Raw genomic sequence first — 21,611 nt, forward strand, 5'->3', positions numbered from 1 at the left:
AGACGGAATGCACAACACAGCGTTCGTCTCGTGGCTGCCTGTGATATGAAGGAGCTTGCTTGATCCATATGCAATGGATCCACGAAGAAAATCTGATTTTTTTAGTTCGCAGTCCTTCCCCCGCACCTCCGATTCGCACGGTTGGCTGTGTACAGCGCGAATGAAGTTCAATATAAAAAAAATATCCAATTTGTTTAATGCACACCCATTGCGTCTAGGGCCCATCCCATGTGTCTAGTGCCCACCCAATGTGTCTAGTGCCCATCCCTTGTGTCTAATACCTATCCCATATTTCTAATGCCTACCTTAATTGGGTGCTCTTTAAATTGGGATCTTCTTGCTTATCAGTACACTCTTATAAATGTATTGATGGGGCGTTTTGTCGGTAACATGTTTGCAGATAACCTACAAGTAAGAATAGTACGAGTGGCACACCGCACATCGGCATAAACGTTTGTTCTTGACATGGCGTTCTCCAACATGCTCCGCATTAGCACTTTACCTCTCCTGGAGTGTATCGGTGACCGCCAATGAACGCGATGGCTCCGCTATCTTAGAGAGAGAAGAGTGTTCCAAAAAAAGATCGAATGTCTATTTAGATTGGTTGGGAGACTTTTGAGAGATAAAAAAAGTAATGTTGTGTCCCCTACACGTAAATTTTCCCAATTATTTGAATGGGATATCTGTAAATGGGTCACCGTGTATTTATATTGCATGGCACATAATAGTGAGCGTATACACTGCATAATAACTCGTGTTTATAAGTAATGCACTGGGATAACAAATTCACAACTAATTTGTAAAGATGTGAGAAAATTATTTAAATGCAAGTTACAATTATTTAGTTGTGTTATTTCAATTTTTCTTAATGAGCTACCATTCCTGGCAAGCTTTACTGAGCTCAAACTTATGCATAAAATTAAATGTTCATGAAGGTCACACGTTAATTAAATAAGAAAAACCAATAATTTAGATACACTTTGCCAATATTTTAAAATGAATTTAAGCCACTCAAAAAATATATAATTATGTAATGATATTATGACACATTTTATGCATGTTATGAATGGACATTTAGGGAAGGTGTCTGCATGGAATCACGTTCTTCCTTGGCACAGACATTTATCTTATGTTGCTAATAATAATGATAAGATCTCGAAACATAAATGTTAAGCAAGGTTTTTAAAGTTTATGCTGGTGTGGTGGATTACGTAACAGCAGCATAGCTGTGCAACGCTTTAATACATTTCAAATGAAGATGCAGCAGCAGCAGCAACAACAAAAGGGTTTCCGACGTTGATAATGGATGTGCAATCGCAAATACCATAGACACATGGACAAGCGGACGCACATGGACGCACACACACGGTTCGACACGCTTGGGTCTGCTAGGCACGCTACTTGCACACGTTGCAGTGAGAGACAAAGGTCCCCCATATAGCCTTTAACAGATCGTTGGGCAAATGGTGTTAGCGAGCGCCTATGAAGGCCAGCACGGCAAATGAGGGGATGGGTGGCCAACATGGGTGATGTTTACACACAATGCACCAGGTACTCATGTAAGGCTGAGTCGACCTAGGTGAGGCCCAGGAACGGTTCAGACAATTGGCACTGGTGTCATGGCAGGTTCTAATATTCACCATTATTCTTGACCGTGAGTGGGAATTGAACTCGGGTTTCCAAGTTCATCGTGAAATGTGTTTGTGGGGTTGTACTGCATGATGTCCCTGAGGTTTCTCTCCACGTACTGGAAGTTTCTTCAGAATGCAGTTCTTTAAAAGTAAGAAATATAAAAAACTCAAGTATACGAATCAAATTTTGATTTAAAGCTTTCGTGACTGCAGTAATTCATATTCTGAGCTCTTTCGGTAAAGTCACGTTGAAGGGAAACAATAAAATATTAAGCCATCTGGCTATCATGAGAGATTCGTTCATGAGGCTATCCACATATACAAGCACAGAGACAATTTCAACTGAGAAGATGGATTCTGGCTTAGCAATCATTGGAAGGATTTTATAAACCATTTCAGGTCTTAATTGATTGTTCACGCTTAAGGTGGCTTTCAGACAGCATACATTAATTTTTCGTCTCCCCCTCCTCTTTTCAGAACATAGATGGACTAGTCCTTCTAAATAAACTGCCAAATCGCTGCGCGTGGCGCTGACGTTTTTTATAAATAAATACACCGTTTAAAAATAAATAAATTAATGCAAACCGACACACCTGATGACGACCGTTTGTGTTATGGTCGAAACGTCGTGAGAATTTTTATTGTTTTATATATTTTTTATTATTTTTTTTATTTCCCTTCAACGTGATTTTACCGAAAGAGCTAAGAATATATATACGAATCAACTTTCATCATCCTAAATCACCGACAATATGTAGTTCTCCTGCATCGTATATATGTAGGGTTTTCATCATTTTAAGAAAACTTAAGTCGTCAGTTACCCGCTTCTGTATCTATTGAGCACTGTGAATTTCCATTCGATATTTTAAATGCTGAAAATCAATGCGTGTTTGTCTCTGTTCAAATACATTTTCATAGCTTGGTATTAAAACATTAAATGTTGCAGTTCATTAAATTTATGGCAATGCCATCACTGTAAGCCACTTAGACTGTTAAAGTTACGATCACAGCAGTAATTATTTTATTAATGCCAGTGCTCTGATATACTTAATAGACAGGGTTTAGTGTTCAGCAGATATATGCCAAATTAGTAATGTAGAACATTTCAAGGGCAAATACATTATCCCCCAAGTGGCTAAGTCTTAATATCAAAGCTTTCATCGCGCTCAAAACGGTGCTCAGCCGATCGTGCCTTGGAATTGGAGTGCTGGCACAGATGTCGCGGCTACCAAAAAACGTGCATTTCGCGACTCGCACATTAATAATCTCGCACATTAATAATCTCCGTGTAAAAATCTTGCAGCGCTTACTTTAGGTCGCCCGCGTAGTTAAATAGAAGAGCGTGAATGCGCCCGTACCCGCCGCGCGTGCGTGCGCTGCTATTTCTCAGCGTCGCGCTCTTGCCATTCGAATGCAGCTCTTGGGAAGAATCCCTCCGCCACAGCAGGGCATTGCGCGCGGGGCTGGTTTACGGTAGATTCGACAAACACGCAAAGATGTGCGGCTCGCAAAACGGCAAAGGGGTGTACCCTAGATAAGGCTGAAAGATGTTGTGCGCGCAATGTACATGTGTATGTGCATTGAGCTTCTTTCGCACCGTACATAGCAAACCATGCTAATCGGAGGTGCGGACTGTGCTAATCGGAGGTGCGACCGTGGTGATCACGTGACACGCGAAGCCGAGCACGATGGGATCCGTGTCCCGCGAGCGTCCGCGTGTTGTCGAGTTCACGTGTAGCGGCGGCTCAGGCTTAACTGCTACAGAGTTCGCTGTGGGAAGTGCTTCGTCGGCTGACGCCGGTGATTCCATTACGCGATGAAGGCCTCCCCCCCCCCCCCCGTGCCGTTGCCATCCCTCATGGTCCGGTGCCGCTATCGTCATCCATCTCACCGCGGCACCGGAACCGGTCTCATCGCTCCGTTTCCGCGGTGGGCGCCCTCTTGGACGCGTTTTCTCCTTCAGCTGCTGTTCCATCGCCAGTCTCGTCTGTCGGCCAGCATCCCTTGCGATTTGCCCTTGATATACTCTATCACCGCACAGTTATTATCGGTCCAGGTGTCGCAGTAGTCTGAACGCGGTGGCGAGATGTTGACTCCCTCGCCTGGTGTGCAGGAAGTTGCGGGTTCGATCCCGACCCTGACGTCTGTATGTTTGGAGTGCGCACGTCTCCCTCCCTAATGGTCGCTTGGATTTTTCTCCGGGTTCCCCTCCGTTTTTCCCATCACATTTTGAAACATCGTTGGTATTTGGCTGTATTAAATTTCCACACCGCTTCGTTGAGTGACCATTTGTGGCCAGGTCGCTTCTGGAAAAGGGCTATGTAGACAGTTAAATAATGAATGTTCATATGCAAGTACTGTAATAGGGCACCTCGTAGGCGAAATTAATTCCCTTTTTAACATGCACTATCCTTAATTGTGTTCATATCTGTGACCTTGTATCTTGCCATTGTGTTTATATTGAACAAATATATAGACTGTGTCTTTTTTTAATTGCGAATTTGCATCGGGAGGAGGAAAAACTTAGTTTGAGGTGGCTTTTAATTACGAATATTATTTTAAAGTTCATTGAAAACCACTGTCTCAGCAACAGCATTACATTTAACATTCGGCGAGTTAATTTGCCAACTGGCGTGATATTCCACCGTGGCATCAGCAATACGAGAAAGTCAAACGCGCTGTGAAACAACTCGGCCAAAAGAAAAAAACTGCCTGGATACGTTGTGATGTAACGCCAAGCACCGGTCACAGCAGAATATCCGTGGCAATTTTTCAACGCGGTGGAGAATAGAAAATAACAACCCCGTTCGGCACAAGAATAGGGGGGAGAGATTGATTTGTCGATGAATGAATGGATTTTTTTTCGTGATGGATGAATGATGAGCAATTCATTCCTGTGAGTGATTGATTTTATGGATAGAATAGATGAATTGATGCACACGTGCGCGCGCGCGTACGTGCGTACACGAGAAGCGGCTCATGCAGTTCACATTAATATGTGCATCGGTCATTGTGTCGACAAGAGGAAGTGTGGCGTAGAAATGGATTAATTTGTATTTGTGGGATTCTTGTAGTCAAATCTATTGCTAAACGACGACACCCCCCTCCCTCCCTAATCCCATGTCAATAGTGGTTGATTGTTTGCCCATATATTACCAAGCCGGTCAGTGCTAGTTTGGTTTCAGGGAAGACAGGGACAGGGGTCAGATAATATAATCGCCCTCCACTGATGTTTGCCGTTGCCAGGAATGAAACCCAGGTCGCCGGGTTTGTCACGCAAAATTCTCACTAACCACTTCTCCCATCGCTCCCCATCACTGGTGTTATGCGCAGGCTTCAATCCTGCAGTGCAGGGGACTTTTGCTACGTTAACTTGGAGACGGTTGAAGATGAAAATTTTCCGTTGACTTAAACCTGGAGGGTACCGGAGGTGAGCGTAACCCAGGAGCAATGCAGGCACAGATACAGCAACAAAAACAATTCAATTTCCAAAATTTTCATGGCCATTGATATAATGAAATGCAGGTGCAGTGTCACGTATCCGGTTCGCGTGGGGAACAGAGGCATAGGCGGATACGTGTGAAGGTCAGATATGTGAACGTCTATAGAGAATGACGCCATGAAAGTGCAGCACAAACGCACTAACTGCTGCACTTGCAGTCCGCGTATATCGAACAGTCACACACCATGCACATACATACACACGCCCTGCAATGGGGACGGACAGATTAATTAGTCAGGGCAGACATGTGATGCGATATACTGCAATATTTATTCTCGTAATTTCAAATGCTGCCACGGTAATATTTTCGCTCTAAGAAAGTTTTCGTTGCCAGTGAAAAGAAACATGACCCTGATACACTTAAACTGCTGCACGGGAGTGACAGGTTCACTTTCCATTTTTGCTAAACAGCTTCTGACAGCACTTAACCCTTCCAAACATAAACCCCTGGCGATAGAGAGGGGTTGTTTCCCCAGCGTTGTGAACAAATGGCCCAAGACGGACTGAGCACAATTTTCAGGGTTTTTTTTGCTCACTTCCAGAAATGCGTGCTTTCACAGATCAGTTGCAAAAAAATAACTGCAGGGAAACGGCAACGCAGCGTTGGAATGCAGAAGGCCGGCTCCAGCCGCCACCCAGCATGGAGCCAAGTACACCCTCAAATGCGATAGTAACATTAACAGGAAAACCACATTGTGAGCTATTGATAAAGATCATACAAGAGACTAGCTTTGCTCTTGTTTTTTTTATACGCAATAGACTTTGTTTTAATTAGTATTGTAGTTATTCTTGGTTCTTTCGGTAAAGTCACGTAGAAGGGAAATAATAAAGTTATACAAATAAAACAATACAATTCTCACGACGTTCCGATTGCAACACAAGCAATCATCATCAGGTGTGAAAGCCACTTTTTTCAAATTTTCTTGCCGTGGTTTTCACACCTGATGATGATTGCTTGTGCTGCAATCGAAATGTCGTGAGAATTTTATTGTTTTATTTTTATTATTTTATTGTTTCCCTTCTACGTGACTTTACCGAAAGAACCAAGAATATGAATCCCTGCAGTCACGAAAGCTTTAAATCGAAATTTAGCATTGTAGTTTTTGTCATTGTTTGTTATTATCAAATGCGGGATACTCCCGTGAAAAGTGCGCAAAGAGGCGTGTGGAGTCACTCGCTTTGAATGACAACGAATCCGCCGCCCGCCCGTCCCACCCCGCACCTTGTCAGCGCAGCGGTGTCACGTGTTTGTGCTGGGATTAAGTACGGGTTACTCCCACGTCTCCTAAGACGTCTGGCCAGTGTGGAAGGGTAGGCCCCGAAAAATACCATCTTGAAGGGGGCTTTGTGGAAGAGGCCCTTGTGCCGCAGTGGTCTTGAGCAGGAGACTTCAGGGCTGCGCCTCTATAACCGTTACCACGCACAGCGACGCGCCAGTTGTTAACGTCATTGCTCAGTTGATCGGCGCAGTTGCACCCGAGCTTTTGTAAATTGGTATTCAGCTGCAGATTACCAGCCCATTGTTTGTGCTCAAGGCTGTTACGTGAAAGTCTTTAACCTGATATATCTATATTTTTTTCAACGTAGCCTTTGGCAAAGTTGCGCCAAACATTACAAAGTGGTGCAGCGTGGGTGCATCTTTGAATATGTCTTAGTGACAGCCTCGGCAAGGGGAAGCTTCAACTGTTAGCGCGCTGAAAGGCTTGTTTTGTACGAATAAGCTTGTGAGCACAATAGCCGTCGTGTGTACATCTCTTCTCTCTGACACGTTGGCTAATCGATATAATTCAGCTCTTCACATCATCATCATCGTCGAAAGCTCTCTCTGCACAGCAGCAATCGTAGCCCTCAAACTGCAAATGATGCGTGATGCAGTCCCCGCTTACCCCCACCCCAGATATATGGGAGCCACGGTGGCGGCGAGATGTTAACTCCCTCGCTTGGTATACAGGAGGTCGTGGGTCGATTCCGACCCTGACTCCTGCTGTATATTAGGAGTTTGCATGTCTCTCTCTCTCTCTCATCACTATGGCTAGGAGATGTTAACTCCCTCGCCTGGTGTACAGGAGGTCGTGGGTCGATTCCGACCCTGACGCCTGCTGTATATTAGGAGTTTGCGTGTCTCTCTGCCCGTGGTCGCGTGGATTTTTCTTCGGGTCCTTCAGTTTTCCCCTCCAGATTTAGAATCAACATCACCACGCGTTTAGAGAATTTGGCTGCTATACATTTCCACTTGATAAGCCACTTGGTTGAGCTATCATTTGTGGCCAGGTCGCTTCTGAAAAAGAGCTACACGGCTTCGTGGGCCTTACCTGCTAAAATAAAAATTGCTTAGTTTATAGTTTTAGTTTCTACTCGAATGCGGATTCTTCCGCGTGTCGCTCGGCATTGTGGTCCGACTCTTCGCCGCTCGTGGGGGGGGGGGGGGGGGGACCAATAATCCTCACCGGCAGGGCATGGAACGAAACGTTGGACAGCGTGCCGATCGACGTGGCGGCGCGACCCGCAGAGCGCGATTGCGAGAGCCGACGCAGACGGCGGTCCTCTCCTTGTCAACTTCTCTGCCTCACATGTTACCTCGTTGCGTTCCACCGTACTCGTTCTGTTCACATGGTGGTCCTTAACCTTTACTGCGGCCTTGCACCCCTTTGGTTCTCAGTCGTTAAATGGTTTTTTTCTTAATAATAATAATAAATACACGGAGGGTTTGATGACACAAAGCAGTTGTACTCACGTGCCCGTGCTTAATTTGTGTTTCGATGGTTTACCTTCTAAAATAATCTGGCCATGTCTCGCACCCACAGAAAGGGCATCTCGCACCCTCAAGGGGTGTGTGCACCCCTGGTTAAGGACCAATGTGTTAACCTCACGGTGCCACTGGCCGATTGTTTGCACGTATCATCAGAAGCTGATCTTTAGGGGCACATTTCGATTAATATGTGCCGAGAGAATGAGGATTGACCCTAATCAAATCTTTCTGCTGTGCAGAAGGATCACTGCCCGAAACACCACCTATTATGTCCTCCCCCCACACTTCCTTTCATCGCAGTGTTATTGATGAATGTGTTGGGTTGTTTGTTAGTTGTGCTTGTGCACCACTGCCAACGCCGTATCGCCAAGTAAATTTGAATCGATTTACACGAACCCAGTTCGATCCGAGGTGAACCCAGAGACCTTCGATACGTCGCAATACATCAAATGTTCTCCGCGCCCGTGACCGGATTTATTTTGAGCCTCGATGTGTTGTTCACTGCGGAGCATCATTGATATACAGCTCTGTATTACGTGGGGGGGGGGGGGGGGGTGGGGGGGGGTTGGCTGCGATGTGTACACGCCCTTGCAGAACACTAATACCCCGGTATACGTTGGGATGCGTTCTTGAAAGGTGCGCCGACGAATATCGAAACGACGTCAATCGAAGCGATTCACAGGACTGGGTTGGGTGGAGGCGAAGGCTGAGAGGTGACGGATACGAGAGAGGACGGACAACGACGCTGTCAGCGACGTGAGCTCGTGTGTGGGGGTTGAGGCGATGAAAATCGGGACGCGGTGTCAATAAAGTGACGACGTGTTTGCGAAACGATGTAAAACGGGGGGAGACTAAATGGGGGGTGGGGGGGGGTATTGCTGTACACGTGGTTCACCGAGGATGCGAGGTGCTTTCCGTCTCGCTTATTCGTGCCTCTCTGCTGCGGCGCGAGATTCGGCGACGTCTTTCAAGAGATTGTCCGGGCGTCTTTCAAAAAGAGGGGTGTTCGTTTTGTGGGATTGTTTAAAGTCGAATGGCACGGCCATGCATCATATGATGGGACCGTATAATGGATCAGGGAGGATACCACTTAGTGTAATAATTCAGATGGGGGTGACTTCCCAAGGGCTCGTGTGTAGTGTCTCAATAAAACCGCACCGGGCAATCCCCAAGGTTACATAAGTCTCGGCTTGAAAGACTACGTGAAAAAAAAGTTAGCCGTGAAGAGCTACACAATAGATATGGAGGTGGCGGGCGGGGGGGGTGGACTTCCAAAATTAATATTCCACTTTCTCTTGCAGTGACCTCCAACAATAATAATATGCAGCTTATTACAACTCTCCATTGGTATGAGGTGTTGAATGGGCACTAATGCGACGATGATGATGATGATGTTGATGGTTATCGTAGTGTCGCACATGTCAGCAAATGTGTCAAACAGTGCTGAATCATCTAAAAAAAAAGCATCTTGTAAAAAATGAGATGCTGTGTTTGTACCGCTCGCAATTTTAAATGTCTTGTCACGTTAAGTTATGTACGACAGTTTGAATCAGTTGATGCTCGTAACCTCTACCCGACCTCAAGGGTCCCCTTCCCATTACGTGCTCCCCCTCCCCCGCCCCCCATTTGACATGCGCAAACGTGGTTTCTAAAAGATTACGGTTATAATTTCAGATATAATTTAAGATTAGAACAAAAGTGGATGGAACCTCGAGGAAAAGTTTAACTCGTCCGTCGCTGCCTTTGATGTGCCATTGTAAAGCTTTTTTTTTGTTAGTGGGGGGAAAAGTGTGAGTAGCCCAATCTTTCCAACTGCCCCAGTCGATGTGATAAATATGACTGCAGGTGCCCACGCGGGAGAATCGAGACCTTTGGCCAGCTGCGTTGCGCTCATTCGGTGTACGGAACACCTGTTCTACCGTTGCCTTTATATAACCGCATGCCCACGGTCAGTTGCAATTCAACGTTTAATGTCAAACCGAGCCCTCTGCGGCGGTGTTTCTCAGACTTTTTTTGGCTCGCGGACCGCCCAGCCGATGCAAACATTTCCACGGACCCCACACAGCTCCCCCCCCGCCCGCCCCACCCCTGGTGACAAACGCATTCACTTATCTCTATAAATACTATTCATACAAAATAATTCATATTACCGGAACATAAAAACAGTTTTTTTAATGCAGCCATAAGTTTATTTTGAGGGTGGATCTTGTGGTTAGGGTCGTTTGAATAGGGTCATTTACCTAACTTTTACAATTAAATATCGTAAGTAAAATGTTAATCTAATGTCCAAAACAAATTGCCATTATTTCTGGATCAACCTGCGCTTGCATCACAGCCCCCGCGGACCACCTGGAGGACTGTCACGGACCATCAGTGGTACCGGGCACCCCATTCCACTGAGAACCACTGCTCTAGAGGGGTTTAAAGCTCCGATAATGCAGACAAGAGACCGCTGAGTCATCAAGCACCTGTGTTGCCTCGCAATTCTCGGATTCTTTTATCCAGACCCTAATCAAAACAAATTCCCAAGTCACAAAAAAAATACAACGTACAAAAGGCATCGCTGTAAATGCATCTGCAGAGGAAATTCAATCTTGTTGTCGAGATAATTTATTAAAGAAGCGCAATTTACCACTTGTAAGTGAAGTTTATTTATGTGTATGCAAGTGATGTTTTTCCTTCATCGTTCTGACTCAATGGGCTCATTTGTCTCTTTTTTTGTTGTCGCCCCAACCTTCCCCTGTGGATTCCTTCTCTCCTTCGCAGTGTCTCTACGGCTGCTACGTGCATTCTTCAATCATTCCGACGTTCCACAGGAGGTGCTACTGGTTATTACAGGTCAGTGCGGATTTCAACGAAGCCTCGATTTTTTTTAACCCTGGAACCTACAATCTGCAACGACGATCCAGGACATAGGCCGTAGCCGGTCGCACAAACGCGAGCAAGGACAAGCGTCTGCCACCAACGTATGGCAGGTCAGGGTGTGGGCGCAACCACGTGAGGTTTTCCGCTTTCCTCGCTGCGTAGCGCCCTGCGTCGTAAAGCGCGTGTTGTCCGGCACCACTTTCCGACGCTTCGCTCCACGTGCTGGGAACTGGATAGTTCCTTGAAGGAGATGAAAGGCTTCGCTTTCAAGGAAGGAGCTCCCGCCACGCGGAGCGAAACGTCGAACGTCGAGCCGAACAAACACGCGGTACAACCCGGAAACACAGAGGGAGAGATGCAAACTCACGAAGGTCCGGAGTTTAGACTCGGCAGACCGCTCGGGGTGAGTGCAGTTAGCGAACACCGATGAAGGCGGCTCGCACGACTCGCAATCTTGTTTCTCGACGACACCGTTCCCGCTTGCCTTTGTCTCCCCGGCGCTGCCGTTGTTGTCTACACTGCATGAGATAATTGTTCTTTTGGGAGACGCCCAAGACAACTTTCAACATTCATGGCCACTAATGTTGCGTATGTGTGTGTGTGGCCAGTAATTAATAGCGGCGCTGTGCGGTAACCCCGACGCCAGAAACTCTCGCGCACACACTCACGGACATGCGCACGCATGCTTGAAATGTGTTTGGTGCGGATGATAAGCTATGGGCATGCATATTTCAACATCCTGTATTTCAGCTGCATTAGTGGCATGAAAAGGGTTAGAAAATGGTTTGCGTATCTTAAAGGAATAGAGCTGTTGTATGTCTGTTGAACTTCTTTCACACCAGTTTAACACGTAGGCTTTCGCGACCAATATCCATAATAGAGGGGTTTTTTTGGGTTAGATCGCGTAAATACATAAATGTGTCGTTAAAACCCGCCACCACCCAACACAGCCAACTAGTAAGGGTCGTCACGTAAACAGAACGTGCCAATTCGTCACTAGTACAGCACACCGGTGTGCTGGAGAGCCAAGCCACAACATTTACAATCTGAGTACGACGTTTCGCCAGTAATTACAACTAGCTTCATCAGGCGACAGCCAGATTTGTGGAGAAGTCTTACTGTGTCGTTCCTTATATAGAGGCGTTAGATGTGGTGACCACGCAGCTGCGCTCTTGCACAATGTTGGGGGGGGGGGATTACTGAGTCAAAGTACATTATGCATGTGCATTATGCGAGCCCATACATAGCAAACCGTGCTAATTGTAGGTGCGAGGGAAGGACAGCAAACTAAAACACAAAAAGCAGTTCTCAAGAAATGAGATTTCAGTCTCGATTTAAAAGTGCATAGCTCCAGTGGCTTCCTAATATCGGAAGGGGGAGAGCGTTCCAGGCGACAGCAGAAGCGCATCTGAAAGTGCGTGATGCAGTGACCATCTTTGTTCGATGGCAAGCCAAAGGCCTCTGTGAGGGTGGCCCTTAAAATACTTCTCTACCGCTTGTAATACTTAGTGCTTTTGATTTTCCAAAAAGCATTTTTATTTTATTCTAAATCATGTATTTCTCTGTGCATTCAATGTCATGGGAATTCACGTGACATCAAAGAAGATGAACAAATGTGTTCCCCTATTTTCCTCTGCCAAAACTTGTTGTCAAACGTTTTCGTTGCATAACATATATGTATATATGGAGTTGTATCTTCCCCATGTACATACTGCATACAAATGGAGACTGATTAATGCCGACAAGCAAATTAATCTTTCGCTTTGACGTCGCAGCTCAATATTGTCCATAAAGGGGATGTTTTGCTGTTCTTGTTGATCACAGTGTCTGAGCACAGGGCTCATAAGGCCCCAACCTTGCCACCAAGTAGCCAGCAACAAACGGCACCGTCGAAGGCGTAACATACGCGCGGTAATTCGTCTTTCTTGAATCCCGCCAAGGTTCCAACAACGTGGGGAGAGAGAGACGATGGGCAGGGGAATTCATGAAGTCGAGCGGTGCGACGCAAGCAGCGTGAAGAGAAGTTTACATCTAATGAGAGAAAGAGTAATAGGAAATGCGTGCAGCGAGGATACAAGCATACACAAAAGGACGAATATCGACCAGGTTACAACTCGATCCAAAATAACAACAACAAAAACACCACAACAAGATACATCCCAAGCGATACATCTAAACCCACGGGGCACGGAGCACATGGCCTGATAGAGGAGGGCAGTCTTCTCTTTTGGCTGGCCCAGGTGTGCCTGAAAGATTCATAACCGAACCGTTCGCGAATCTATAAATCATTCGCATAACTAAAGCGGTCGCATGCACCGTGTGAGTATGACATGCACTTTGTATAACCTGCTTCAACACATTCTGCTAATGGAGGTGAAGGAGGTTAATAAATGGAGTGGACATCAATGGATTAACTGGGTTGCTTGGCTGCACTGATGCATGTTTTCATTCTGCATGAGCACTTTTAAAATTGTGATTGATCAACCAGCAAACATGCATTTTCAGTGCACGCCATGAATACATATTCTGGGGGGAGCCTGCGCGTGAAGGAGACACTGCCAGGACTCGTGCCACCCTCTACGGAAATTCTGTTTTGAAATATGGTTAATTCAAATCTGGGTCATTCAAACACGAATTCGTCATGGGGCAGCCAGCCACAAGTTCTGTTCGTTATTCCTTCCCCCCCCCCTCCCCATTGCCGTCGAGTTTATTCAAACTCGGTGATAAACGAACCTCTGTTATGGTTTCACATTGACACCAGCAGCAGCTAGTGCGTACCATGCCAGGTAGGTGCTCGAGTATCCCCGTACACCGACCCTTGCGCTGGCAGCCGTGCTAGTGTTGCCTACGGATGTATATACGGATGTGTTGAACTTCTTTCGCACCGTACGTGGCCGACCGTGCTAATCGGAGGTGCGTGGGAAGGACGACAAACTGAACACAAAAAGCAGTTCTAAAGACATAGGATAACACGCACTGTAAAGATAACTCCTCCAGTGGCGACTGTTAGGGTAAGTGCTGCCGAAACACTCTTGATTAAGCTTGGCGAGCTGCATGAGGCGGTAGTGCGCCAAGCACCATGCCAGGGCTGACATTATCTCACGAGCTCCGATGTTTCCACGTCACAGTTTAGGCCGAGTCATCCGAGGAGAAGCCAAGGATGACAGTTGAAGGCCAGTCGTAACAGATTTAAGCATATTGCACCGGCTGCTGTTAATGCTCAATAATTGTTCATAATTTGCAGCCATTCGGCCATCCACTGCTGGATGAAGGCTTCCTCCATGCCGCGTTGGTCCGGGAGGTTGTTTGACCGTACTTCACCACACTCCACCACACTGCTCAGTGTGGGTTGGTGACGGTGGTGACCCGGAGCTTGTTCACAAATCGCTTGCCACCAGTGTTAACCTTGACCGGGAATGCAACTCGGGTGACTTGAGGATATATAGCGCTGTGCACGCAACACTCTCAACACTGCTGGCCGCATCCGTGCATGCAAAATACACACGTGCTGTTGACATAACTGTCAGAATCGCGATGAAACGTTACACGTTCTTTTGTATTGTGAGTCTGCAAGAAATCTTCGCAGATAATTGTAGATAATTGCGTTTGACATGCTCTTACCTATGGGGAACAGATGTGCCCAAGTAAAAATACACAGGGTTCATAAAAGGAAACATTTCTGAGTGCCCGCTGTAACCCGTGAACGTCCCTGGCCAACACTTCTTCACGTCTCCAAATTGTTGACAACCTGTGGCACATTGTGTGCCACAGGTTGTCAACATTTTACAGCACTCAATTTGGTAGCTTTTGGAGAGCACTGCATCCACACTTTGTTTACGCGCATACGTCTGCTTATTGTATATGGCTTCGTATCAGCAGCTCCTAAGCGTCATTCCAGGTCTGATAACTACAGGGACAACCTTGGAGAGAGGCGGATAGACGTTTTCGGTGGCTCCGCTGACTTTAACTGAGGTTCACCATAGCTCATAATGTGGACCGCGGTCTGGTCAGGCTATCCGAAGTCGCATGCCACTGCATCTGAGATGGGTGGCACAGATTTAGAATCGGTTCGGTGTGGGCCATATGTCTATCCAATACTATCGTGGTGGCACCGCTCACTCAGTCGCCTCGTTGAAAAAATTCAAACAATCTAGTCGAGTTGATATTCACGCGGTTGGAGCGTCTGGCGTAGCTCGATGCACTGTGCCGCGTCATAGAGTTCTCGAGTATGCCGTCTTCGTGTGCTCGGAGCACGCGAGCATTTGAAAACACAGCAGACTTTAGGGAGATTAACACGAAACTCAAGCTAATTTTTCAATGCCACTATGGCCTTAAAATTTTAACAAATATATAGTAGGTGGCTTTACAGGCAATTGTTCTTCTGCATAGCACGTACAATGAAGAAGGCCCGTTGCCCAAATCATCGCTTGTTATTTCATTGTTCTCTTTAAGGTAGTGGTATTCACGGATGCCTTGAGTATTTTGTTGATTGTGCTTGTGCACCACCGCCAATGCAGCTGCATCACCAGATCATTTGTTTAGATTAAGGATATGGTGGTCGCCACCACGATTATTGGTGATGGTTGCCTTTTGACTCCCTTAATAGGATACCTGGACCATGTCCAAATAATGTGCACTGCCTGGCCAGTGGTGGCCAGCATCTGGCCTTACAGGGTTTACCGTAGAGCTATGGGTAATGTTGATCCTCGGGGCCAGTTGTACGGGTGAGTTATCCACCGGTTGTACTGGGTGAGCCTCTAAATTGCAAATGCCAGAGGCTTTGAGAGTCCATGTGAATGCTCGTAATGGGACAATGTGATAATTAAAAAGGATGCAGGAATGAGATGTTTTTTTTTCTTTTACCCGCAGTGCAAATGGAAAGTGGCCATTGAGAAGCGTAAACTCGAAAATACATTGGGCAATTACGTCTCATTTTCATACTTAGAGAGCAAGCAATTTGCTTAAAAATTGTCTCAAAAGGAAGTAACATTGGTTCAGGCTGCAATGAGAGGTTTTTGTTTTATTATAATAATACAGTTACTCAAACTAAAATTACTACAATATTCATTACAATTAACATAACCAATAATGTCCTCTCTTCTTGGGATAATTATGCTGCATAAAGTCTCAACACTATTATTATTAGTTCACACATACTGCTTCTGTAATGTTTACGTTTTTACCAGTATTATGATTATTATTGTCCTTCCGAGTGATCAACCCCCCCCCACCACCCCACACGTGTTTGTAAACTGAAACGTCTTGCTGGCAAGAGTGTGCACTCATTGTTCATCACAGTGGAACGCGCGTGGTTCAGTGTTGGAATTCATGCGTCGCCTAGGCCACGTTCGCTCCTCGCGCCACGCGCATCTCACGCCGCCAGTTTTTATTTACGTTCCGCACAAAGTGTCTCCTGTGTGGCAGCGCACTCGAGTGGGGGGGGGGGGCGTAAGAGCTTCTGCGTTGGACAGATCTTGAAATTTGTTTTTACAAATGAGTTGTGTTTTGTTTATCATTAGTTTCAGATGATGGGTTTTTTTTCTCTTAATCCATCACCGAATGAGTAGTGGGCGTATTAAACCATTAATCACTCGAATCATATGCTTGAGGATGGAGGGAAGTATATTAATGGTTGCCGCTCTGATTACACGTACGCTGTGTGCATGTGCGTGTAATTTGGAAAAGCTGAATGTGGCGAGCGGTGTGCGTTTTCGTGTAGTGCAGTACTTTGCAGCAAATTATTTAATTTGAAATGTCTGTTTATGAACTGTAAACATTTTTTTATTTTACCAGGTATGGCCCACTAAGCTATTTAACTCTTTTTCAGAAGCGACCTAACCTACAAATGATAGCTCAACGAAGTGGCTTATCACAGGGAAATGTATTGCAGGCAAATACTCGAATCGCATGTCGATTCATGTGGAGGGACAAACCAGAGGACCCGGAGAAAAATCCACGTGACCACGGGGAGAACTTGCAAACTCCAAGTATACAATCGTCAGGGTCGCGATCGAACCCACGACCTCCTGTAAACCAGGCAAGGGAGATGACATCTCCCGTTGAATGTAAAACATTGCCTAATGTGCTACTGTGATGGAACATTGAATATTAATTTCACGTGGGATTTGTGCGTGTAATGTTTTACAAACTAGCTAAAGTCAAATTGAATACTGGGGGAATGCACGTAGTGTATACCATGATGCTAAATAATAATAATATATTTGGCAATCAACGTATGTTTTAAATGCAAGGTTACCATGAGGCTTGTTAAAGAAAAGGGTCTGCATAATTTCCTCAATTGAGACAAGTGAAGAGCCTTATGATAATTATTGCAATATTCATTGCATTGCCCATACAAAAGATGTTAATCTCAATGTGCCTTTACACGGTTGAAATACACAAAATCTAATGAATTATGCAACAGTCCAGCTAAAGGGTTTCTCGCATTCCCACGTGTTGGGGTGTTTATTCGCATTACTCCTGCCTGCGTTGAAAATAGCCCGTGGGTATCCAATTAAAAGTGAGTCTAAGCTGGTCTGCTTTTCAGGCCATTGAGTAGAGAGTTTGTTGAGCTCCGGGTCCTCCTTATCCAGATTCATTTCCCCCTCTGTGTATCCTGCAGGCCCGCTGTGGCAGGTGCGCTCAGACTAGAGGCAGTGATACAAACGAGGACCTCCTGAACTCTCGTCGCTGAGATGAGCTCGTGTAGACGTGGCGTGACTCCCCGGTGTAGCTTCAAGTGCTGCCCCTGTCCTGTGTGAGCAGCAACGGAGCACTCGGCAGCGGCCAATTGCGCTATGCCTTAACACGATAACCCCGTGACCAAATGGGCCCAAACAACAACACCGACTACCAGAGTTGTCCCCCACTATTTTTAGTCCGCTTGTTGTAAATCAAGTTGGCAATTTTTCACACCTATGTGTCATTTCTTTTTCCAAGGCCATGCATGCCAGTCTGTGAAATCTCTGCAGGGAGAGGTTTTATGCTGAAGCATTTGTAGTATGAATTGTTCTTCATGCATTACAGCATGATGTTACAAGTCACGTGTAATTAATGAGTACAGTGTTTGTTGTGTTGGGGTTGTTTGAGCGTTGAACTATGAATCCCAGAATCCCAACCACGGTTAGCATCAGTGCTAAGTGATATCGGAACCAGTCATGTCCACATTCCCACCCCCACCGCCACCCCCACCTTCACCAACTGACACGAACTAGTGCGGTGAAGTATGGTCAAACAACCCCCATGGCCAACATGGTGTGGGAAAGCCTTGTATGTATGTATGTAGGTTGGACTTCTTTCGCACCGTACGTAGCTAATCGTACTAATCGATTGGCCTATGTAGCCTTCATCCAGCAGTGGATTGACAAAAGGATGTAAGTGCATATTTATTATCTGCTTCATACCGGTGCCTCTTGCTTGGTCGTTATTACACGTAGGGCTTCATAGAGTGCATGCGATTGGCCCTCACTGTTTTGTGAGCATGCACACTCTTGAGTCAAGTGCACCTTTGCAGTATTGTTTGGTTTGCGATACCCATTGCTTTTGCTTTGTTGCGGTCCGTTTGAATTGTCATGCGTGCGACAGCAAAAGCTCACAGTTTGACGACCTGAGAAATTCCCATTGCAATCCGCCGGACAGTTTTGGATTTCGAACCTCTGGTGTTGTACGACAATTTAGTTGATTTTGCAGAGTTGCAAATTCTCTTGTATTCCCATGAAGCCAATTATGGTTCGGGAGACGTCACTGTGCATGTTCCGTTATAACAAGGCTCATTGGTAGGTTTCGCTCAGTTGTGTTCAGTGTAGCCTGAAGGATCTGCCTGTGGAAATGGAAAATAACTCTTAAATGCATGAGTGTGCAGTTCCTCAAAATGTCAAGCAGATTCAGTTTAACGCATTTAAAAGATGCATTTTGGAGAAAATGAATGAATGCCTCAAAAAAATGAATACAGCATACATTTACCGTGAGGTACAACACAGGCTTTAAATAGCCTCATTTTGACGTTGCTTATCTTGAGTCAATGCTGCTGAAATTATGCACTCCCAGAAGGCCGTGTGCCTGATGGGTTGTTTAAGAAATACCGGGGGATTTTTTTTACGCGGAGAGATGGATATTTCCTTAACCTGGCCACGCGCTTTCAGCACGGGAACAAAAAGTATTTTCCGAAAATAAATAAAACTGTATATGTGTATTTAGCACAGAAAGAACGTATTATTATAGTGTTTAAAATGCCTATTGACTTAAAGCTTTCGTGACTGCAGGAATTTACATTCGTGAGTCTTTCGGTAAAGTCACGTAGATAGGTTCAAAGAAAATAATTAAAAAAAATAACAACAGAAAACTGCGACGTTGCGATCAACGCAAGCGGTCGTCTTCCTGAAGACGACCGCTTGCGTTGCAATCAAAACGTCGTAGTTTTCTGTTATTTTTTTCTTTGAACCTATCTACGTGACTTTAACAAAAGACCCAAGAGTATAAAAATAATGAAATGCCTCATTCGTGTAATAATATCCCACCCGAGTTATATTAATGCAATTGAAAACCAAGTGTGAAGGATCCAATCACATTTATATTCATAATTTTTCAGACTTTTAAACGTGTGCCCAAATTGTTAGAAGCAAATGCTTTTACCATATAGTTTTTCATGGAATATTTCAAATATCCATGACAAAATGTTGCCGAGGATTGTCTGCTTTATTATTGTTATTTCGTGTAATTAGCATTCTATGCAGTTGCCTTACAACTTCACATTTTAAGCCATAATAATAGAATAATACTTTAATATCTCTGCAGGGGTGGTGTTAATTATATATATATTTATATATATCGTAACGGCTACTTAAAAGGTCCTGCCTGTAGGCGTGACATTTTAAGGATGCAAAGGCTTTATCTTTAATTACGCTGATTATACCCGGGCGTTAATCGTGCACGATACAAAGTCACCTTGGTCAGGTATTACCACAATTGGCAGGTTGTCTTCACTTGTGCCAGAGTTGCTGAGCGGTGGCTTCTGCCTGTATTGCCATTCATCCATGCTGGTGGGTGCTGTAGTTTCTACCAGAAGATAATGAAGCCCTTGCTTCTAACCGGACTGTGCTGTGTGGATAATGGCGAGATTATTCATGTGTTTGCATGGCAGCAGCAGCAGTACTGAAAGTGAATGGGCTTGCTATTTTTAAAGTCTCGGAGTTAAATGTAATGGTGGTGAGGGTGCAGCCCAGCCATTGCCAATGTGTGTTCCGGCAGGATTTGTTGAGGCAGGCAAACTGCCCGATCGTGCTCACCATTGAGCCAATGTGCGTGGAGCCAACAACGGTTCATTCCCCATAGAAGAAGCTTAGCCAATGAAGCATGCCTTAATGTGCGTGCCTTAAGTCACAACAAGGTAAAGACGCGGCTCTGCGATTGCTTGCTCACGCCACTGCTATCAGAAGGGCTTCCGCTCGAGGTAACGTTCGAAAAACCCCGTCCGAGCGTATTTTGCCTACTCCTCCATGCCGGGCCGACAAACCTGGGAAGAGCAGATTAAGTAGAACCCCTCTTAACGACCACCCCTGTTAACGATGGATCGCTTTACAATGGGCCTCCATAGAGCCCAATGTGTAGTGTATAAATGTGTTGTGTATAGTAGCGTAGTGTATGGTAGTGTAGTGTATAGTAAGTAGTGTGTAGTGTATAGTAGTGTATAGTAGTGTAGTGTATGGTAGTGTAGTATATAGTGTAGTGTACAGTGCCTCCATAGAGCCCAATGTGTTTGCTTACTGAACATTCCCCTGTTAACAACGGGCTGTTGTAGGTATAGTAAATATTAATTAATGCATTGATTAACCGTGGTTCTTTTAATACTTTGTGTTCATAATGTTGTTAGTATATTTATGTATTAATATCCATTGTTTATATATCATATCGTAAGTTTTTTGGGGTGAAGAGTGGTAAAATTCGATGCCTATTGGAACGAATTAATTCGTAAAACGTGTACACCCTATGCGGGCTTAACGACCAAATCACTTAACGAGCGGTTTCGTGGAACCAATTGCCGTCGTTGAGAGGAGGGGCTTCTACTGAATCGAATGTCGGTGTCGCCACCCACTGGTCTCCTCCGGTATCACCACTTTCAACAGCAATTCCCGCACCGTCCGGTAGCGCGGGCTTCATCGTGGAAGTTTCGATGCAACGGCGACACAACAACAACAACGTCCTGTCCATATGCGCGCCGCACGCGTTTCGCGCAAGCGCCCACGTTTCGCGCAAGCACCCACGTTGTGGCAGACGATCGCTCTCGGGCCTGTGTGTTTTCAAGCCACCGTCTCAAGAGCTGTCATTGTCGTGGCAGCAGCGATCGTTGTGTAGAAACCACGACTAACCGCGGCGCCGCAGGGAACGCGGCCGGGCAGATTGTAAAGAAACTCGCGCCATCGTTTCGGGAGATCGAACCGGCGAATCCCAGTGTGATAACGATTACATCATGCCAGCATCCCCTTTTTTACCAGGTTTCAGCGTGTGTGTGTATATATACAAATGTAGTGGTTTTGACCTGACTAGGTTTCAACACCAGATCTTCCTGTATGGCGCATGCTACCGTGATCAGAGAGCCCTTTTTCAACTTGGAGCACTAAGATTTCGGTGACATTTTTATACGCATGTCGCAACCAATGAATGCTTCCATTTTCATGAATACGTTTTTGGTTTTAACCTACAATTGCCATTCGGTTGTAATTGCATACTAAATTCCACTCTGTTCCCACCACTCCTGTATCACTGTTTGCAATTAAAGAATAGCACTTTTACTGGTAAGCACAGGGATTAATCCGATGCTTTTATTTTATACGTGTAATATATTTTACTAACATTAAGGTTTGGGGGG

General features: G+C 45.4%; 1 protein-coding gene across 12 annotated transcripts in view; it reads left to right on the top strand.

The window, feature by feature from the left end:
• LOC116946800 (calmodulin-binding transcription activator 1-like) overlaps window positions 1-21,611 on the top strand; it is a 640,058-nt gene that overhangs the window by 376,906 nt on the left and 241,541 nt on the right. For all 12 annotated transcript variants that reach the window (XM_032961954.2, XM_032961960.2, XM_032961958.2 and 9 more), the window contains one exon: window positions 10,649-10,720. In XM_032961954.2, the coding sequence (XP_032817845.2) occupies window positions 10,649-10,720 (72 nt within the window). The remainder of the gene's footprint in view (window positions 1-10,648; window positions 10,721-21,611) is intronic.

The sequence above is a fragment of the Petromyzon marinus genome, chromosome 28 (assembly GCF_048934315.1).
Source record: "Petromyzon marinus isolate PM22_M1 ecotype Great Lakes invasive population chromosome 28, UKy_Petmar_22M1.pri1.0, whole genome shotgun sequence".
Lineage (NCBI taxonomy): Eukaryota > Metazoa > Chordata > Hyperoartia > Petromyzontiformes > Petromyzontidae > Petromyzon > Petromyzon marinus.